At 35.7% G+C, this 23429-nt stretch overlaps 2 protein-coding genes across 2 annotated transcripts; one reads left to right on the top strand and one right to left on the bottom strand.

The window, feature by feature from the left end:
• The first annotated feature begins 2923 nt into the window (after positions 1–2923).
• LOC106674352 lies at positions 2924–9536 on the top strand. The gene is made up of 4 exons (XM_014406997.2): positions 2924–3154; positions 7707–8087; positions 8147–9005; positions 9284–9536. Exons 1-4 carry the CDS (start codon positions 3146–3148, stop codon positions 9325–9327), a joined length of 1293 nt encoding a protein of 430 aa, XP_014262483.1. The 5' UTR covers positions 2924–3145; the 3' UTR covers positions 9328–9536.
• Positions 9537–21280: 11744 nt separating this feature from the next.
• LOC112127607 (trypsin-3-like) lies at positions 21281–22367 on the bottom strand. The gene has a single exon (XM_024228787.1). The coding sequence runs from the start codon at positions 22331–22333 to the stop codon at positions 21356–21358; it is 978 nt and encodes a 325-aa protein (XP_024084555.1). The 5' UTR covers positions 22334–22367; the 3' UTR covers positions 21281–21355.
• Between the last annotated feature and the right edge of the window lie 1062 nt (positions 22368–23429).

Genomic DNA, 23429 nt, shown 5'->3' with positions numbered 1-23429 from the left:
CACTCGACGGGTAATTAAACGCCAACTCCTTCTGTCTCCCAGGAATTATTTTACTTTTTTTAATCAAATGGAAAAAGTTCCAATGATTTTGGTAAAATTTTCGAATATATGGAAACCAATATTGCAATTTTGGCCTTTAAAGTAATGACAGACTTCAAGCTGTTATTTATTAAGCGGAAATTATGAATTGAACACACAACACAAACAAAGTTATATATATTTGTTCTTTACCATGTTCCAAAAATAATTGGGTAAATATTTTGAGAAAATCGTTCAATTATGGTCATAAATTATTTAAACATCAAAAATAAAAGTAAAACTGTTTGCTTTCAGTTGTTTGTGACGGTATTTTTTATTTATTTTTTTAAATTGCAAAACATATATTTTTGTTTAAATATTTATTTAATCTGTGTTTCCAGTACCAAATCCCACAATTTTTTTTAAATAGCATTGTATGAATTAAGGTACATCGAGACCAAATTAATATGCCCCACCCAATTTTTTAATATTACGAAATTTGGAAAACATTTATTTAATTATGGATTATTATTTAATTAATGATGATTATTTAATTATGATTCAACCCTATCTTGTTAAAGAAGATAGAAACAAACTTGTTAAAGAAAGAAGAAAGAAACAAAGAATTTTATGCTGTAAATAAAAATTAAACAATTACAACTTAAAAAACTGTTGTTTGGGTTTCTCTTGGTCCTGGATGGTGGTAGGCAGTGTTAGGAGCAATTGTGGAAATGTAACAAATAAAAAAATATCATAAACACTCAGGAAAAAAGATTTTTAAAAATTTAGTTCTAGCTTCCATTAAGCGTAAAAATTTCTTTTTGCTTTGTTCTAGGAAAAGAAAATTCTTCAAAATAACGAAAAATTGTATCGTTTTATTTGAAAACCAAAATTTTATTTCGGAACTCATTCAAGAGACAATAACGGAACGTATGGAATATTATGCTAGTTAAAATAAACTAGAGGAAAAATATATACTTTCAATTTTTGCAAATTTTGTAGCATTGTAAAATACATAGAAACAAAATTGAATTCTATGTGCATTTATATACATTTTTATGATTAAATTGAGAAGTTTTATACTTCAACTTTTAAAACCTTCTTTTTGACTTGTTACACTCAAAATTCTACGGATTCGCACAACAAACAAAGAAAAGCAAACAAGCACATCAACTCATAGAAAATTATCTACTTACACAAAAAATTATCTTGTTGTTTGGACAGTAGGGACATTTAAGTCCAATTGGACATCTTTACTGATGTAGTTTTCCTCCAATACAAATGTTAAAAAATTAAGTGTCGGAATACCTCATCCGATTCACCGGACAGAAAAAAATTGCCCTAGTTCGACATTATTATTTAATTAATCCATATGGCCATAATTGACCATATTGTGGGATGTTTAGTGACCGTTAGTTAATGATTATATGGAGATCGTGAGATGCGGTCTGGTGTGATGTAGGTTTTAGAAAAACATTTTCTTTATCGTGCTAACGTTTCGGCCTTTATTGAAATCATCTTCAGGGCTCAAAGTGTTTGTTGTGTTGAGAGTGCCCCACGACACAGATGAATGACACATCTACACGGAAAACAAACACTTTGAGCTCTGAAGATGATTTCAATAAAGGTCGAAACGTAGCACGATAAAGAAAATGTTTTTCTAAAACCTACATCACGCCAGACCGCATCTTACGATCTCCATATAATCACTGACCAAACTAATCATTCCAAATAATTACTCTTTTTATCTAAGGTTTTTAGTTGGGATGAAAAATTATTGTCACGAGCGGGATTCAAAGCGGGATTATTATTTAAAAATAACTTTAGGGTATAAAGATTAAAATTCTTTAGAATGGTATGTTATAAACTAAAAACATTACTAAGAATCCTCCAGGGTTAGAAATTTAAGAGGAAAGAAAGTGGATTTGTTGTAATTGTTTAAATTTTAGTTTATTCGCCATTACTATTAAAAGTGGGTTTTTAAAAAAATTATCTGGTGCAATGGAGAAGAAAATTTTAATGGCAGCACCTGGAATCGACCCCAGGAACACGTCACAGGACACCCTTTCCTTTTTATTTGTTTTATTTAACAGACCAATTTCGATCCGTCAACCCTCATCAGTCTTGAGTTTCTAAAATGTACAGGTTTATATATTTTTTACAAAACCATGTCAATTTTACAGTTAAATGCCTATAAAATATATTTAAATTATATTAAAATCTGCCGGGTAACTCACCTCGTTTCTGATCAGACAACATGAAGAGGTGGGTTCCCCTTAGGTTACATATATCCAATATGTGGCTTTATTTGCACCTATGATTATTTTTTTATTGTAATACAGAATGAAAGTAGATTTTCACTAACATATCTATAAAATAGTTGAATGTTGATTTTCGAGTTGGATATCGAATTACAATTATCTCTTTGCCCATTTTATCTTTCTTTTAGTACAGTAGTAATTTTACAGTTACAGTGAGACTTATTTTCTTCGGTTTATGTTTTTGTCCCATGTTTACGAATACACCACTATTTACCCTATTATAGTAAAGTAAATAAAAATCCATTATATTTCGTGGTCGATTGACCAAATAACTTCTTTCAACTAATTAATCTTTATGTAAGGTATTGGTTGAAATGAAAAAGTCAGTGTCACGAGCGGGATTCGAACCCACGACCTTCGGCAGCCGAAGGTCAACTTTTTCATTTCGACCAATCCCTTACACAAAAATTAATTAATTGAAAGTAAATAAAAATATTTTAAAACGTGTCAAGAAGAGAATTTTCCTGTATTTCCACTTCCTTTGGCAGTTTACGCGATCGGTACGAGATAAAATCAAAATTTCACCCCCGGCAGTGCGGGGTTTTCCAGCCGCTAGTACAAAAGGGCGAATTCGGCCCGGATTCCCTCAGAACAACGAGTACTTCCTCCGAGTACTTTATCCGGTTTTCATTGACCGTCTCGTAAGACGGATCCACCAGCGTCAGGTATTCGCCCTCTGGCTAGAGAGCGATACAATTAAGGAAAGTCGCCCTACAAGAATATCGCACCGTTAGCCAACCCCCAGAACTCACCCCGAGTATAAATACGAGGGCTCGAGCACAACCTAGTCATTACAACCCTACAACATGAAGTTGGTAAGTACGCGTTTAAACAATATTTTAACAATTTGTTATCCTTTTATTCTTTATCGGTATAGCTTTTATTTAAATTTTTCCCAGTCGTGCCCAGTGAAATTTACAGATCGTAAAGAAATTTTCGTGATTAGAGATATCGCGATCTTTTTGGCTTTTTGTGAAGAATCTATTGCGGAAAGAGAGTCGGGCTTTCGAGTTTTTGTTTTATTAGAATCCCAATTGCGAAATAGCCGGCTTCCTTAGTTATTTCAGGAGGAACTCGCCTCTGGAATAAATCAGACATACAGCTCCCCGGAGTTAGACAACGTGATTAAACTTCATTTTCTACTCGGGCTATAAATTTCTTTTGTGCCCCTAATCTGTACAGAAAGTACTACCTTGTTCTACATAACATAACTAGTAACAATTCCATGGATCCTATCGAATGTAATTTACCGATTTATAAATTCACCGAGATGATTATCCGAATAGTCTCAACACGGTTAAACTATCATTAAAAGAAAATTTACTTTTATAATACGTACATAATCCAATTATATGCTTCGGCAAAGTTTTAAAATTTGGCTCAGCGCAAAAAGTACCGATTTTTTTTTGTTATTTTATGCATTAAAATTAATGTAGATACATACTGACAGTTTAGGACTTTAAGAAATAGAATTACAGCGAGTTTGATTTTAATTTTGTTTTTTCTTTGAACGAGGGAAATATTAACCAGCTAGAATTTACAAACTCAGTAAAATGATTAGTGCTATCAGTTCAACTGGGTCCACCGCTTGCAAACCAATCAACGTCATAAACTTTGACTCGCTTGGCCAATTTCATTAATTTTGGTCAAACTTTTGCTCAGGTCATTTTAATCGATAATGATTTAAAAAAGTATTCTACAGAGGTATGACCTCTCATCAAAGACACCCAACGGGCGGGTACTTGGACGTAGCCCTTATGTATGACAGGAAAGTAAACAGTTGTCCAAAATACAATATTTTACCCACATATTATGATTCTATTCGAGCCCCGCAAGGTTATGAACTTGAAGCATGTTTACTGAGTTGAGTTTCTTACTGAAGATGGCGTGAAGCTTAAATGGTATGAGGGAAATATTAACCAGCTAGAGTATAGAACACAGTAAAGGGACAAGGCTATCAGTCAATTACAATAATTTTGGTCACAATTTTTCCCAGCCCAAGGAATTTTAATTGTTAATGATTTGATAAAAAAGTAGTGTGTAAAGGTTTGACCTCTCATCGGAGATAACCAACAGGTAGTTGGACGTCAAGTCTCTGTTCAGGAAAGAGAATAGTTGTTCAAATTACAATACTTTGTAAACATCTTTGCAGTAATCACACAGCCTATTTGAGCTCTGAAGGTGATGAACTTGTAGCATGTTTATTGGGTTGAGTTTCTCTCTGAAGTTGGCGCGAAGGACAACAGCTAGTATACGCCACCAACTTTAACCTACATCTTGGACACAATTTACCATAGTCCATGAAATTTTAAATTTATAGAGAAATCTATTTTAAAGAGGTTTGACCACTCGTCCGCGACACCCAACGGGTATTTGGACGTTAAGCCCTCCAGTATTTTAGGACTTATAACGTGTTAGGGTGAATCCCCTTCACACGATGCAAACTCGTTTCCTTGCGAGTGTAAAATAAAAATAAGAAACAAAATTTGTGCCACAAACTCAATTAAATTAAACGGATAAATTAAAAGACAAAAATCGGGACCTGATCCAAATAAATTATAACAAAGCCCGAGCCTGCGGTAGGGGATTAGCTTATCCTTTGAGATAAGCTCCACGTTTTTAAAAATATTGTTATAGACTTTACTCTTTACTTTAAAAGTATGGTTACGTATTTAGGGTATTACGTTCTGCTTCAAGTTTCTATATATATTTTTTAGGTTATACATATTCTCATTTTAAAATGAAGCATTAGACTTTAAATTTTCCATTTTATAATTTTATAATGCAATACTCTTTGCTATAGTCATATTAATTTTTGCTTTGAATTTTTAGTGTATAAAGCGAACGTGAAATAAGAAAAAAAACAGTTATTATATAAAAAAATGGTTTAGACTAATATGAAAAGTACGATACTCTCCTTAAATTTTAGAATTTTGCACTCAATTTGATTAAAAAAGTTGTCTATTAAATTCCTGCCAATTAACACATTTTTGTTTTAATTATAAAGTATGAAGATGCTATTTCAAGACACTTCACATATTTAATGCTTAAACCACTTAAAAAACTATTCTTTTGTCATTAAATTTTAGAATATTTCACTCTTTTCTGGTAACCTTTTTATCTAAATTTTCTACTGAAGGGTACACACCATTGTTCTTCTTTTTTAAAGTGTAAATGGTTACTAAGAAACCACAGTAAAATATAATAAATTTAATTGTAATAGTAACAATAATATATACAATAGCTTATAATGGGGGCGTCGGTGGCGGCAACGGTTCAGGCGTTGACACGGCGCTCATCACTGTAAGGTAAAGGTCCCGGGTTCGAATCCAGCAGCCCTGAGTGTTGATATGACCTCTTGCGAATCCTCGAAAAAACAAAAAAAAAACTTATAATACGTAATAAGAATAATATAAGAATATAATATAATAAGAATAAGATAAATATAATTCTGCATCTGTGTTCTCTTACTTTAGGTCTTTTTATATATAATTTATATTAAGTTTAACATAGCAGTTCTCCCTTTTTCTAATCTGTAATATCTGCACGCGTTTTGAATAGGAAATGTTTCCTCCCTACTTAGTATTCCAGTACCAAAATATTGTCTTGTAATTTAATCTTTTAATTAATGTATTCTCGTTATCCATTTCATGTTATCTTTACATTAGTTTCGAGACGAGATGTGTTTATAAACATCGTTCTGGTGGAAGAGAGAGAGAGAGAACTACTTACTGGGACTTATGAAGGTACCAAAGTTGATTTGTCATCTTGATTCAGTGTCCGAAGGCCGGAGATTATATTGTGATAAAGGCACGAGAGTGAAAGTAAGGTCAGGGTGAAGACAAAGGCGGCCAGCGGACCTCTTCGCCACCCTTTGTGTCTGGGAGGACCCATGAAAGTTTTCGGTTTCACTGCCGGTCAGTAATCGGCCCGAAGACGTTTCGGAATGCCGACACTTTCGTTCCTAGTTTGTGATCTATGACTCGGAACACGCCGCGGTTAGTTACATATTGAGGATTGTTTTTCCCATGGGGCAAATACCATAACATATATTTTTAATTAAAAACAACAACAACAAAGACATTGGCCTAATTGGATTTTTGAAACTTGTGTACGTACATGATAATAAGTATATATGTCTTCTGGCCAAAAATTAAAATAGAAACATAAAAAGAGGCGGCCACAAGGTCTTCTCCTCTTCGATCTGAGTAAATCTATATTGCGCCTCTGTTTTTTATAACTCACTATCCAGCTTTAGGTTGTAATCCACCTCCATAACCTTACCAGCGGCTCCATTGTAGGATCTTGTTTGCGGTTTTTCCTCTCCTAGTTGCAAGAATCAGTACCTGCATGGACGTTCACAAAAACATAAAATGTGTTCTGCGGCCTCCTCTTCGTCATGGCATTATGTGGACAGTGTTTATTTTGTCTGTAATCCTATCCGGTGCATGTGCCTTTTTAGGAGGTAGTGCCCTGTCAGAAGTCCGACCAGAATCCTGGTTTTGTTGAGGTTACTCTTCAGTAAGTCCTTTTTCATTTCCTCCGAATGCCGAGGGACCCATCCCAGGTTCAGGTCTTTGGCGTCATGACTTCTGCCAGGGGTTCCATACGCTTTTTGCCTTTACCTCGCTAAGGCCTTAAGTGCCGCCTGCCTGTCAGAGAAGTGTTTAATTGCTGTGATTTCAGATTGGGACTAAGTTTAAAGTCAGTTCGGTCTTCCGATTCATCCCGAAGACTACAGCTCCTCTGCATTTATCCGTTTTTAGCCAACGGTATGCCAGTTTGAGTTGGCCTTCATAGGTTTTCCTTTGGCGCACTCTTCCCTTTCTGGTATACGAACTTGTATTTGTTGGTGAACTTATATTTTGGAGTAGTGGCACGGTTCGCATGCCTAGTATGGCATATGCCTGTATCTCCTCCCTCACTTTCCATTCTTTGTTGACGTGGCCTATCATTACAGATGGTTGTCAATTTATGAACCTGTGACCCACTGCTCTGGCTTCTCCTTGGATTAAAATATGGAGTGGTGAAAGGTATATTAACACCTCCAAGGCCGCAATTGGTGTTATACTCATGACTCCAGTGACACTGAAAGAAGGCTTGTCTTTGTGTGCCACTTAACTGTTTGTTCACTTAGCCTGCAAAGTCTTGGTCCACCACACCACCTAGAAACAAATAATTTTCTTTAATTAAGTTAATTTGACTCGCAATATGAAAAATTTCAAAAGCAATTTACAGAGAAATACAACTCCTTTTCCAAGCTGTTTTAGAAAGATTTGCTCATAAAGCCAAGAACATTTAATATACACAAAGTATTGTAAATAATTAATCGGCGATGTGTCTTACGATGTAATTGTACTATGTTAGAGGTTTATAATCATTGCGGCCATATTCGGTGTCTGCTTCGCGAGGGAGAAGAGATCTATCGGCTGGTTCTCCCTGAAGAAGCCCTCCCCAGTGACCAAGTACCCAGTCTGGAAGGTACACAAGTACTCTGGAATCGCTCTGAAACCGGTAGACGCACATTTGGAGAGTAGCCCAGTAGAGTACGTAGTACCTGTTGAACATCTCAGCGCACAGCCGAAAGCCGTTCAGGTTTCCGACTATACCGCCGACCATTATCACGATGAGCCTGAGCATCTGAACATCGAAAACCTGTCCGAATTCCTTCCGAGAGCGAACGACGATTCTGGAAACATCCTGTCATACTTTGGACTTGGCTCGACCCATCCAGAAGCCGAAGAAAAGGTATAACGGAAGAAGTTTGAAAATATTGTACAAATATAATTTAAAAATTGATTTTACAGGTGTCGAAGGTTCCTGGTGTCGGCCTTAAGAAGAAATGGAAGAAAAAGGACCTCCTAAGTCTTCTCGCTCTTTCAAAATTAGTGGATTCTAAAAAATTAGCTTTTAAAAAAGGTGGTGTCAGCGCTTTGTTGAAAGGCCTCGTAGGTGTAGAAGAGGTAGAAGATGTAGATGATGGTGTAGGACTTCAAGAAACAGTTTATCCCGTTGAGACCACAGTCTTGAAAAGTGTGCCTGCTAAGCACAGCTTTTTCAGTAAAATACCTTTCCTCGGCGGATTTGGCAAAGGAGCGGTCGTTCACATCCCAGAGCCATCTCTCCCCAGCTTACCGGCTCTGAAGTTCGTCCCCGCTATTCCTAAATTGCCGAAAATTAGCCTTTCCGGTCATTATAAACTCCCATACTCTACCGGAACGTACGTCAGCATAAGAGCACCGAAACCAGCTTTCCCCGTTGAACACGTTACAACGCATTACGCTACCCCTGTCGCGACATACAGTGCGCCACACCAGCAGAATTATTCCCCGGTGTACACTCCAGCAGAAAAGGAACCGGTACTCGAATACAGTTTGCCACACCCGGCTCCGGAGCAGAAATTTACCCCGTCAGCGCCGTACCCTCCAGCATCTTATCCCGCGCCACCTAGCAACGAGCCTGCACCCTACCCAGCAGCAGCATCGGGACCTTATCCACCTGCGGCTTATGCACCGAGCCAAGGCGTCTCGGACCAGTACCAGCCGCAATACAAATACACTGGACCTTCTTCCTACCAGACGACTTACGACGCTTCTGTTTCCGCGTCCGAGCTAGAGCCCTCTGTCCTTCCTCTGCCGACAAACGAAAGGAAAGAAGACAGCTCAGGTAAATAATTTTGTAATTTCAATTCTTCTTCGGCTCAGTGTACATTTACATCAAGTACAGAAAACGTAGATCGAGCCATGCGTAACTTCCTAATTATAGTCATTAAACCCGTCCTCACTTTCCCCCAAGAGGATTAGAGGAAACACAATTATTTATCTCAATTATATTACAATAATAATCCATGAAAAAGAGTCGGCTAGAATACTGATGAAACAATTCAATATGAAAGATACAAATTACAAATAATATTTTTCAAACAGTTTTCTTGTTATTTTCAGAAACGAAAGAGGAGACTACCAACGAAGACACGGAGAAAAATTAACCCTCAAACCCTGGTAGGAGCAGTTATCACGTATTTAATTTATTAACTAAGTCATTGCTTTTGTAAAATTATAAATATTTAAAATATTTCACTATGTGTTTTAAGAAAGTTTAAAATTTTATTTTTATATTCTCTAGAATCATTCTCGTTTGAGAGTGCTATCAGTAAACTCTAAGAGTGTAATAAATCACAGTCTTTTCATAAAATAACTGTTTTATTTTATTTTACCTACAAGTACATCGATATAAAAAGAACTAAAAAACATTTTAAAAAATCACACACCGATTTTCCTACCTGTCTAAGCCGACATCATTTGAAAAATTGGACCGCCGTAAGTAAGCCCAAAATACATACATTATCCAGAATCAATATCAGGAGAAAGTGAAGATAGGCGGGGAAAAGTCTTTCCGATTAAGTCCTTGCTAGTTGAACTGTTGAGAGCAGGGATAATGGAGCATGAAAAAACTCCTCTTTTCACTTTGTGACTTATAATCATGGTAGAGATGACTAAGGACATCAGTAAACAACCAGTCTTATGCACAAAGTTACCACCCATCTTTTCTTTCCGTTAATTAGCTTTCTTTACATATAAAAATACATTATACATTTTATACATAATATAAATAAATGTAAATGTATAACTAAAAAGAAAACAAAACAACAACATAATTTCAAGATGAAAAAAATATTTTAAGGTATATGTCTAATTATAAATGACACACACATCTACAAAGAGTAATTTAATAATTATGAACGCGCAAAATATTTTCTTTCTTTGAAATTATTTAAATCATCGTGATCGTACTTTTCAAGGATAAATGTTTAAATATTGATACACAAAAAAAATTGATACTAGTACGGATTTGGTTAAACTTTATCAGCAGTTGAGGATTATGCGATTTAAATAATTATATTTCATATACAGGGTGTCCTTTTTAGATAATCCTTTTTAGATTGAACCAATGACACTATAAAAAAAATGTGTTTAATATTTTTTAGTCTAAAATATATTTGGCAGGATTGGGGATGTGGTCCAATCGATTTGGGAGGCTGAAGAAAATTTTTTCCATACATTTTATGAACTGATGAATCCAAGTTCACCTATAATGGCATATCAAGGCGATGGAATTTTCGAACGTGGGCAGAGGAAAATCCTAGAATTTCGTCCTCTTGTCATCATCAGGTGGTTCACAGTATCAATGTTTGGTGTTGATTTCTCGGAAATAAATTAACTGGGCCTTATTTCCACGAAAATAATGTAAATAGTGCTCAGTTCCTCAAATTTTTGAGAGAGGTTTGACCAACAATATTAGATGATGTTCCTCTGTAACAAAGACAAAAAGTGATCCTCCAGCTAGATGGATGCCCCTCACACAATTATTTGCAGGTGAAATGTTATTTGAATCGTGTGGTGATTAGTGACCGTTAATCGATAATTATTCAGAAATCGTGAGATACGGTCTGGTCTGACGTAGGCTTCAGAAAAATATTTTCTTTATCGTGCCAACGTTTCGAACTTTATTGAGATCATCATCAGGGCTCAATAAAGATCGAAACGTTGGCACCATAAAGAAAATGTAATAGAAAAGCTACATCACACCAGATCTATTGGCCTGCTCAGTCTCCCGTTTTAATACTACTTGACTATTTTCTGTAGAGCCATTTAAAAAACAGTGTCTACGCCAATCATAACCAAGCAACCTCAGTTGGAGAACTGCGGCAAAGCATAGAAAATGCTTGTCAATCCATCTCCCCTGACTGTACTGCTCTGAGCACCGGTAAAGAGTAAAAGAGCAAATTTTTTCATCATTACGCAAGGCAGGAAGTTCTAACATGAAATGTGATTAATAAATAGCAAACCGAATGTCTGTTTCCAAACATTTTGCCATAACTTTGTCATTTTTGACCAATTTAAAATCCGATTGCACCATTGTTATCAGAGTAAGAAATCCTTTAAATCGATGTGTCCGGATGTGTAGAATCGTATTTGGAATTTTGAAGTTGAACTGCGCCTGATGTACCCTGTATAATTTTTCTTTAAAAAAAGGTAAAAATTTTAAACTAGACTAAAAAAATATTAAAGACGATTTTTTTTTTATAGAGTCATTGGTTCAAGAGAAATTCAGACGGTCCATTTAAAAAGGACACCTTGTATATACAAAGTGGTCCATGGAATCCACCCCATAACTTCCTTAATTTTGATCTGATTTTGAATTTTTTAACATTTTTGTTATTATGTCTAGTTTTCAGTTGTTTCATCGGTTCTTGAAATCACTTTTTGGTTCATTCTTTTTTGACGTAAATCTACATACGTAACTATTTTTAAATGATAGACCTCTCATTGTTATTTCGGTTCTAAAAAGTAGGTTATTTTTAAGAATTTTTCGCGTTGGTTCGGGCTCGATATCTTAAATTTTATAGAAGTGATCGAAATTAGAGTTTTAGTAGGTTTCAATCTTTTTGCCATAACTTTGTCATTTTTTGACCAATTTAAAATCCAATTGTACCATTGTTTTCAGCCGAAAAAAACCGTTAAAATGATGTGTCAGGTTGTATAGTCTTTTTTGAAATTTTGATGTTGAACTATGCCTGAGGTACCCTGTATAATTTTTCTCCAAAAAAAGGCAAAAATTTGAATCTAGACTAAAAAATATTAAACAGTATTTTTTGTTTTTTTGCTAGCGTCATTGGTTCAAGAGAAATTAAGTCGAGCCATTTAAAAAGACACCCTGTATAAGTTCGCAGTATACAGGCTGTTCTAAGTTCCCAACATATGTTGTTAGGATCATAATGTCCTATCTAAGAGAAAGATCCTTTCGCGTTGTTCTTAACAACGCAACGTCTTCTTCTTTCAAAGTTGTTTCTGGGGTCCCTCAAGGGTCTATCCTAGAGCCAAAACTTTTTTCTATATTCTTAAATGCCCTCCCTACACTAGATAGGTTAAACTGCAAGTTGGCCCTTTACGCTGACGACATCCTAATATATTGTTCCTCCTGGAGACAGACTGCCATAGCAAACAATTTTAACTTAGCTTTACAAAAAATAGTACGCTTCTGCCACAGATGGAAGTTAATTTTAAACACTGTAAAAACGGAATCGATATTTTTTACTAGGCGGCGACCCACTCTTGATAAACAAATCATGCTTGACGCGGTAAACATACCGTGGACCCCACAGGTAAAATACCTAGGGGTGACTCTGGACCACAAACTGAATTTCAGTGAACATATTAACTCGTTGATAAAGAGAGGAAAAATAATGATTAAAACTCTTTTCCCCCTTTTAAGTCGAAAATCATCTTTGAGCGAAGCAAATAAGTTAGCAATTTACAAAGTGATAGTAAAACCAATTCTATTGTACGCTTGCCCTGCTTGGAGCTACACAAGCATGACTAACATTAAGAGGTTACAAATAATACAAAACAAATTTTCAAGACTAGCCACCTCGTCCCCACGTTACACAAGGCTCTCAGACTTGCATGCTTTAGTTGAAATGCCATAGATTAGGGAGGAGTTAATATACAGGACCCAAAAATTTTTTTCTCCAAAAGTCTTCAGCGAAAACTCCATATGTGCTTCAATCGGCACATATGATTGTCTAAGATCTTGAAAGCACAGGAGTATAAAACATATTTTATCCTCCTGAATCTCAACCTTCTCACTTATTTAACTATCTGTTACTTAATAACTTATAAAAATATTTAACCACTAACCTACTGATTTGTTAATTTATTACTGTTAAATTGTTAAATTGTCAATTTGTTACTAATCTGTTAAACTAACTTATTTATTTAATTATTTAAACTAACTTATTTATTTATTTATTTTAAATTAAATATTTCACTGTATATACTATATTAGACCAACTTACTAAATTAATACTTTTTTTTTGCTGACATTTGTTATAACTGTTACTCTTCATAAAATTAATAATTAGTTCTTCCAGTTTCTGAACAATACTGTAATGATTTTGTTAATGCAAAGGATTTGTTAAAGTAAAGGTAAATGGGTTTTTCGTGAACATTTTCCCATCAACATCGACAATAATGTTTTTACCAGGAGGTATGGTACACAAAATGAAGATATGTTAAAGAGGACGCATAGGGCCCCGCCACTTTTCCTCAAAAATACATATGTACGCAAATTTCTTATTGTTAGAAAATATCTGGTCAAATAAGTAACAATAATAATAATAACGGATAAATATAAGTAGTCTATTTATGGCTCGTAACAACATACTCTAGAAACGCTTTACGAGTGCTTCCTTTGCCTAGGTTTTATTATACGATAAACGTTAACAATGATTGGCCCTGTTTTGGAATTTAACTTTCCTATTGGCCAAGAGGTTTAAACGTTCATCGGTGTCAAATACCATCATTTTTTATATTACATTATTGCATTAAGTAAATATTTTCATATGCTGAATTTGGAATATAAAGCATAAGCAAAATACTTAATCAACCTGGGCAAGAAATATAATTATAAACAGCCAAAAAATGCTTACGTATTAGAATATAAAAATTTATCCATTTAAATGGTTGTAATGATAATAGTTTAAGTGCTAGTGCTTAAATTAGTGCTAAAATTAGTTAACTGAAAATGCTGAATATCTTTTGAAACTAAAAATAAAACTGTGAACAAAAACAATGAAAACATACATTTCAGAACACTGATAATACAAATTCAATTAGCTTTATGGTATAATATAAATGCCAATAAAACAACAACTATCTTCTAATTTTAACAAAAACGAAAAGAACAAGTCTAAAAAGTAATCGACACATTTGTTCATAATTAAACTTAACTTGTAAATAAAGAATACATACTTATTGTTTTATTAGTTAAATCGTAAACTTTCTATCTTTAAAATTATCGCAGGTAATAGAAGATTAGAAAGTCGTAGCGGCTCTAAAGTGTACGTTGTCATTGGTTACCTTATCTTAAGATTAGATCTAAACTCTAGCATGGAGGAGGTCATCTCATTCTTTTTTGGAACTTTTTTAATATTTATATATAAATTAAATTGCACTATTATTCCATTTTATAGTTATATTGTGATTTATTGTTAATCCCTTTTTCATTGCTCCCTTTTTCTAAAATAACTTGTAAACATTTTGGAATAAATTGAGTTAATCTATTCTTTTTTATCATTCTGCAAATTGCTCGAGTTATCATGAAGATAACCTATTTTTCTTTTATTAGTCCTCTCGTCAGGGTTCTTTCTTTGACAAGGATTATCAGGTTATCAAATTTAAAATTGTGATGTGATACTTTCGCATGGTGAGAAAGGCCTGTGTCAATCATATCTGTATTTGTTCAGTCTAATTAATGTTCTGCTGTATGTATTTTTAACTTCTGTTTATTTGACCAATGTATTCTTTATCACAACCTCGCAATAAACGTATATTATTTCTTTCAATTAATTAATCTTTTATGTAAGGTCTTGGTTGAAATGAAAAAGCTAGTGCCACGAGCGGGATTCGAACCCACTACCTTCGGCTCAATACGCCGATGCTCTAACCACTTGTGCTATCGTAACTTTGATCCACTCCCGTAACTTTTTCATTTCGCCAAAACCTTTCATACAAAGATTAATTAATTGAAAGAAGTGATTTGGTCAATAGACCACTAAATATGTGTCATCACATTGAACATAAACATTATAGGGTCTTTCGCTTTTGTGTTAGAGTGTAGTTTATTGATTTTTTTGTTGTACGTAAAAGCTAAATCAATGGCAGATTTCCTTGAACTAAGTTTTTAATTTGTAAGCCAAATCTGGTACAAAAGTTAGCGGACATAAGGATATAGGACTGTTTAGTTGACGTCATCTTGAGTAAGGTGTACTTGGTGTTCATAATTGTAAATTAATTTATTAGTAAGTTCCTCTAGAATAATGATTCATTTTTAAAATGGTTTTAATTCTTAATTTGTTTTGTTCATGAAACTGAGGGCAACTTAAGCTAAATGCCCTTCTTACGAGATTGTTGGCACAGTTCCCTATTAATTTGTACTTTACTCTTGTCAATCTTTTAATTAAAAAAAAGTGTTTGTTGTTGTTTATTTGTGGACATTTATTTAGGTGTATGTTTTTTAATCTGTGTTTTGTAGTATTTTCCAACATATATATTATTAAGGAATAACTATTCAGAAATCGTGAGATGCGGTCTGGTGTGATGTAGGTTTCAGAAAAACATTTTCTTTATCGTGCCAACGTTTCGATCTTTATTGAGATCATCTTCAGGGCCTAGGATTTACAAACATTCTTTAAATTTTACAAAAACATGTAGGATGTGGAAAAAAGTGAATTTATACAATGCAAATAAAGATTTTTTTATATTCAATCAAAGTATTTCTACTCACTCAAAGTGTTTGTTTTCTGCGTACGCGAAGTTCCCATTTTTTTTTTAATTTCAAATGTTAGATGTATGAACCACTTTTTTTACTTATGAATACTCTTGAACTCGGTATGGTCTGGATGAAAATACAAATTCAGTTTCTATCTGACAGGAATTCGACCTTTTTTAAGGTCATCATCGGAGTGAAACAATCTTAAAGATGTCTACAAATTGACATAACTAAATTTTTAATAAGTTTCAAATTTATTAAAAAATTAATTATGTCAATTTGGAGACATCTATAAGATAGTTTTGTCCTGATGAATTTGTTTTTCCCGTTTTTTTAATGAGTGACTGTTGTTAGATGACCATATCAAATACATTATTAGGTTATAAATTATTACGGTTCTATAGTATTATATATTAGGTTTGTTTTTTATTATTGATTGTATGAACAAGCAGTTGTAATTGTTTTAAATGTAATGATCGAGGTTGTGGTCTAGTTGGGGGTGTTATTTAATCCAAAGAAAGTTCTACCATGCTTTCCATTTTATTTGATGCCAGTAGTATTTTTTTTTTTAATTCAGTTAAATGTATTTTTTTCACACACATTTTCTACACACTTACAAAAACACAACAAAATTGAAATTAAAAAAAAATTAAATGCCCACATTAAACGGCTTAAATAGGCCATATAGCTTGTAAATAAAGGATTTTTAATATTTATGAGTTTCGAGCCTAAAATAAACAGTTTGACGCAGAAGGAGGATTGTTCTAATTTATCAAAAGCAGATTTAAAGAAAAAGTTAACGCCACGAACGGGATTCGAACCCAAGACCTTCGGCCCAATATGCCGCTGCTCGACCACTTGAGATATCGTGACTTCGATCCACTCGGACACCAACTCCCCATTTCAACCTACAACCTTTCGAATGGATTTACTAAGAATGAAGAAAAATAATAAAAAACATTCTAAAAATCACATAATTTGGCATTAAACTAGCGTGATAGAGTGGTATGGTAATAAGGATACTAGGAAGCGGGCTTTGTGCTCCCCAGGCACTACAGCCTTCTGGCTTATTGTACCTTCCTAGTTCCTTAATTCAGTGCAATAAACTCAATCTTTCTCCTTAGAAGTATCAGATCATTGACTGTCGCTGCTACAATCTCATTCCCTAGGTTTTTTCGTATGTTAGGTTAAATCTCCATTGAGCTGTTGCTGCTTTGTTGCCCCCCAACACGACAGACAAGAATGACACGCCTACACGGAAAGCAAACACTTTGGGCACTGAAGATGATCTTGGTATGGTATGGTATGGTGGAAAGGATACTAGGAAGCGGGGTTTGTATTCCCCAGGCACTGCAGCCTTCTGGCTTATTGTACGTTCCTAGTTCCTTAGTTCAGTCAATAGACTCAATCCTTTTTCTTAGAAATATCAGGTCATTGACTGTTGTTGCTGCACTTTGATTCCCTATGTCTTTTCCGTACGTTAGGTTAAACCTCCATTGAGCTGTTGCTTCGCATTCAAAGATGATATGAGTGGCTGTTTCCTTCTCCTCATTACATAATCTGCAGATGGGATCATCGCTGTATATACCCATGTTGTGTAGATTTTTCTCAGATACCAGTGACCGGTTAGTAGTCCCACCGCTCCTCTGAGTTTTGCCCTCTCCAATTGCAGCAGTGATTTTGCCAGTCTTGGTGAGAGTTGTTTCATCATAAGTTTACTGTGTCTAGCGTCGCTAGAGTTTTTCCACTTCTCCTTTTGTTTCCTTTGGATCTATTTGCGATGGAGGATTCTATATTTGTTTTTGTTACCTCAAGTATACGTTCGGGGCCTATGAATGGTCTTGCAGATCCCCTCTGGCCTATCTGCTTTCGCGTTACCCAAAATTCACACATGATACCATTAGGTTGTTGTGTTTCCCCGGGTTTTGGAGATTTTGGATACAGTCACTGACTAATTTTGATGTGATTCTTTTACATGCTAATGCTTTAAAGGCTGCTTGGCTATCAGACCTTATGAGGGTTTTTTTGCCAGTATAACCTCTTTTAAGATTTTCCAGGGCACGACCGTCGATGGCATGTATTTCTGCTTGAAAGACCGAACTGTACTTCCCTAATGACTTTGACCGCTCATGTTTTGGGCTTGTACAGAAAACGCCCGATCCTATTTCTTCGTTTGTTTGGGTCATCTGTATACCATTTCATTGTATATGATGCTCTCCTTTATAGTCTGTTGAGACTTTATAGGATGTTGTAAGGAATGTTTTCGGAATCATACAGTCAGTCCGGGCTGATAAAAGATCTTTTTTTGAATGAAAGCACTTTATGCTACCTACATGAAATTGATGACCTCTACCATTTTATATCAAGCAAATCACGACATAAGTAACTTGGTATATATGAGCCGGCAAAAGCCTAGTCAGGGAATGTTGGAATCTAAACCAATTTTTGATAGAAGATAAGATAAAATTGACATCTCTACTTATTAACTTTTTCATAATTATTATTTTCCAAACATTCCGGTGCATATAATTATTATTAGGTCTGAAAGTATGTTTTTATCGATGGGGTTTGAAAGTATAAACAATCTATCGATTGAGGTAGTGAGATGATGGAAAAGACGTGTGCCTTATCTTTCAACGTTTTCCGTTTCCAATCGATTATAAGGAACCGTGTTAAAAATGGTGTTTTGGGGGGAAAAAGCTGTTACATGTTCAAATTACTTAACAGCTTCTCCAAACAAAGTATCCATTGTTTTCACATAGGATGAAAGGGATGTCCTGTCCCGATGAGATGCTGAGAACGATTCTTCATCCTGATAGACGGTGCGGACAAAGCGAAACGTCGCTCTATTTCTCACGGGCCATTAACCGGCCAATTTGCCACGTGTTGCAAAAGTTACGCCTTTAAAGAGCATTATTTCTCTAGAGGCCCTCAGGTGACCAACGATTGCTTTCATTTAACAACACACTTGCGTAACAATGGACTTTAATCGTTTTTTAACGAGGGAAAACTTTGTAGAGTGATTGAAATATTTCAAGTCTCTATAATAAAGGTACTTGGTTTAGCTTGAAGGTATTTCGCTATTGAACTTATTTCATTACATTCACTAATTTCGTGGTCCGCTTGACCAATTAATACATTACAATTAATTAAGGTTTTTAGTTGAGATAAAAAAGTTAATGGCACGAGCAGGATTCGAACCCACGATCTTCGGCTAGATACGCCGCTGCTCTACCACTTGAGCTATCGTGACCTCATTATTTCATTACGATAGTACAAATAAAATTTGCATAATCGCCATTAAAATGCCTGCAAGGCAATTTAATATATGAACTGTTTTTACAAATACAAATTTATCCTTAATTTGACAAGTATTCTAATCGTTGATGTTGATCTATTTTCTTCCAAGTCTCAGTGAAAAGTTAGCCAAATCAACATTTTCATTATTTTGATTTGCTTACATTTATAATTTGCCTGTCCAAACTCCCAGATTTGTTTACACGAGAGTCCATAAATTATTTGGAGATAGTGAGGTGCGGTCTGGTGGGACGTAGGTTTTATAAAAACATTTTCTTTATCATGCCAACGTTTCGATCTTTATTGAGATCATCTTCAGGGCCAAAGTGTTTGTTTTCCGTGTAGATGTGTCATTCTTGTTCATTCCACTACCAAACCCCGAAAAAGAAGATATTTCACCTTTAAACCGGCCAACCTCACTCTTTAGTATCATTTACAAGATCACTGGAAAAGTCAATAATCAATAATGAATTTTCAGACCAAGATCATACAGCTTGCCAAAGTGTTGATGCGGCCACATAGTATTTTAACTAAATTTAAATCCTATACATTATCTATAAATTATATAAACATCATTCATCATAATTTAGGCAATCTTGATCCAGTAATAATAGGGATAGCAGTTGATCGATGTTTCTCTGTTGATGTCCGATGTTTGATTGCATTTGATGTCCGTCTATGTTTTGCTGTTGATGACCGTTGTTTGATGCAATTGATGTCCATCGATGTTTCTCTGTTAGTGTCCGATGTTTTATGGTACTTGATGTCAATCGATGCTTCTGTGCAGATGCCCGATGTTTGATGGCTTTTGACGTCCATCTTTGTTACTCTGTGATGTCTGATGTTTTATGGCATTTGATGTCAATCGAACCTTCTCTGCTGATGTCCGATGTTTGATGGCATTTGATGTCCATCTATGTTTTGCTGTTGATGTCATCTATGTGTTGCTGTTGATGTCCGATGTTTGATGCAGTTGATGTCCATCGATATTTCTCTGCTAGTGTCCGATGTTTTATGGTATTTGATGTCTATCGATATTTTGCTGTTGATGTCCCATATTTGATGGCATTTGATGTCCATCAATGTTTTCCTGTTGATGTCCATAGATGTTTCTCTGTTAGTGTCTGATGTTGTATGGCATCTGATGTAAATGAATGGTTCTCTGATGTTGCCCGATATTTGATGTCATTTGATGTCAATGGTTCTCTGGTGATGCCCGATGTTTGATGGCATTTGATGTTCATTTATGTTTCTCTGTTGATGTCCGATGTTTTATGGCACTTGATGTCTATCGATATTTTGCTGTTGATGTCCTATGTTTGATGGCATTTGATGTCCATCAATGTTTTCCTGTTGATGTCCATCGATGTTTCTCTGTTGATGTCCGATGTTTGATGGCATTTGATATCCATCAATGTTTTGCTGTTGATGTCCCATGTTTGAAGGCAGTTGATGTTCATGGATGTTTCGCTATTAAACATCGATAGCAATCGGTCTGGAGACATGTGTATCTGTTCTAAAAAGTTTGCTCTCTCTTTCAGACTGTCTGTTTATGTGTCTGTCTGTCACTATCTCTCTCACGCACGCACGCGCCCGCACGTGCACACACACAGACACTATTATCTTCTCACTTCATATATATAGTTGATCGTAATCTTGTTATCCGTAACATAGCCATTTACCTCCGGCTGTGTACATCGCTGTATTAACCGCGATAATTTGTGGAAAGGTAAATGTTTTGCACTTACTTTCGTAGTACGGGATAATAGTCGAACTACGATAATCACAAATGGGTTTCCGTTTAAGGGAAAGAGGGCAGGAGGCATCTAATCGTTTTATAAAACGGCAGACCGGTCATTCTCATGTTATTTCGTGCCAGTGATAGATCAATTTCTTTAATGTGTTATTAAAGATAATTTATATCTGACTTTTAGGAATATTTCTCGTAGACAATCACATGTTTTTCGTAGATGAAAAACCACTTTCGTTAAAATAAAAAGAGGTCAACCGGAGAACTTGAGACTGAGTATTAAGCGTGTCAGATTAGACACACGGCTAGTCTACTTGATGCTGAAACGAGTTGAGAAGAAAAGAGGATTCTCTCCGCTTTGATAAAGTGGAATATTTTAATAGTTTAAAAAAATCGTTTTACCTAAACTGGGAGGGCTTAAAAGTTTCTCATTTTTCTGCATAAAGAAAGAAAATCTTACACTCTAACATAGAGAAAGTAGCATGGAAAGTAAAAAATGTTCATATGCGTTTCAGATGTTTTTCGACTTTACATTACAGTTGAAATAAGGTAAATTTTATACCACGTGATTCTCGTGACATAAAAAAAGTTGTGTGTAGAATTTACTATATTTTAAAATTTTTTGTTCCGGGTTTTTTCATTTTCTCGACGATATATAGACATAAAGCACTAACAAAACCAATAAGAGTTCATAAGTGGCAACAGGAACCAGCGTATTTGCATCTTGAGTGGCGTAAAGATCGAATAAGTCGTATATAGGATGGAGGCTGGAGTAGACCGTCACGTTTTGAGGACTGCTACAGTTTGGTGACCAGTTGAGAATGCCATGGACGCGTCCTTTGCAGATGAGAGGTGCTGATCCGCCTTTGAGACAATGGCCGGAATAATTCTCCTCCGGGCGCAGGCAAATGAAATGAGACGCGTCCCGAGGTGTGCACAGGCTCGGATCGAACGAGCAGAGGACTTGTTTGCATGCGGTTTTGCTCATCGCTTTGAGCTTAATCGCCTGAAGTCTGCTGAACTTGAAGAACTTGTGTGAGATCCTGGACCACCATAGAGACACGCAATTGCTTTTCGGAGAAATCAACGTTTCCGAATCGGTCGAAGGCCGCTTGAACGACGTGACGAAAGGATTGAAATAGAAACCGGACTTGAGCCTGATAAAGGCGAAATCGTAGTGCCATACATTATTAGCCGTCTGCAAACATTTCGGATGCATGTGGATCTTCCGAATCATACGGATTTGGGTCAAGCTGGAATTCATGGATTTGACGTCTCTCAACCCCCAAGACGCCTGTCCTCCCGCCACGACCAAAAATTCATTTTTCTGTTTCACGAACGCTATTGTCATGTTGTAGCGTGTGAAGCAGTGGCAGCCGGTGAGTACGTATATCTCCGAAATAATGGCACCCTCGCAGATGTGGTACTCTGTCTGTTCTTCCATTATGAGAACAACATAGGGGTACTCGCCGTATGTAGGAATGGAAATCCCTTTCGCCGTTGACGCGGGTAACCTTTTTCTCAACTTGCTAGGCTCCTTGCTGTACACACTTTCATTTTTTTCCGATGCCGTTAAAAACTCTACAATCATAAGAAATAAAACGGTAAAAATCATGTTTTATTGAATTTTGTGTTAAGAGTGAATCCAACATGTGACATTAAACAAAAATATTTATTCTTATTCATGTTACCATTTAAAAGATTTGTTTAATTTTAAGTTTAGGTTTAAGTAAATTTCATGTTCAAGGAGTACAATTATGACTCAATTGGGAGGTCAGAAAATTATAAAATGCTGCTATTAATACCTTTTTTTAAAGTATTTTATTTTATTTATTGCTACCTGTACAAAATATACATTGAGCAAATTGTTTAGTTATACAGAAATCCTGTAGACCAGGAGGCAGTGGGGAGAGAAACCAACCAGTGCTGGAACTCTCTTTTATTTAATTGGGGTGGGGGTTAATTCGTTGGGTTAGATAGAAGGTCACGAGGCCATCTTCGTTTTAAACAGTGCGGAGGATTGTAAGGGTGGTATGGTATGGTATGGTGGAAGGGATGCCGGGAAGCGGGGCTTGTATTCCCCAGGCACTGCAGCCTTCTGGCTTATTGTACCTTCCCAGTTCCCTAGTTTAGTCAATAGACTCAATCCTTCTTCTCAGAAGTATCAGGTCATTGACTGTTATTGCTGCAATTTGGTTCCCTGAGTCTTTTTCGTACGTTAGGTTAAACCTCCATTGAGCTGTTGCTTCGCATTCGAAGATGATATGAGTGGCTGTTTCCTCCTCCTCATTACATAATCTGCAAATGGGGTCATCGCTGTATATACCCATGTTGTGTAGATGTTTTCTCAGATACCAGTGACCGGTTAGTAGTCCCACCACTCCTCTGAGTTTTATTGTAAGGGTGAGATGTTGAGGAAATAGTTAGGGCTAGGGGGTTAGGGTGGAGGGATGGTCTAAGGTGGAAAGTGAAGAAGCGTGTTCGGATAAGTTCTTTCAGGAAAGGGATTTTAAGATCTTTATGGGTTGTTTGATTGGTGGCATAGAAAGGAGCATTGAGGATATGGCGGAGAACTTTAGATTGAAAAGATTGTATTCGCTGGATATTGGATCATTTGGCCCACAGCTCGATTCCGTAGGTCCAAATAGGTCTGATGGGTGTTTTGTAAGCGGTTAGTTTGTTATGTATGCTAAGTTTTGATTTTGGTCTAC

The sequence above is a fragment of the Cimex lectularius genome, unplaced genomic scaffold, assembly GCF_000648675.2.
Source record: "Cimex lectularius strain Harlan isolate CLEC.00 unplaced genomic scaffold, Clec_2.1 scaffold269, whole genome shotgun sequence".
Lineage (NCBI taxonomy): Eukaryota > Metazoa > Arthropoda > Insecta > Hemiptera > Cimicidae > Cimex > Cimex lectularius.
This window is presented reverse-complemented; position numbering and strand designations above follow the sequence as displayed.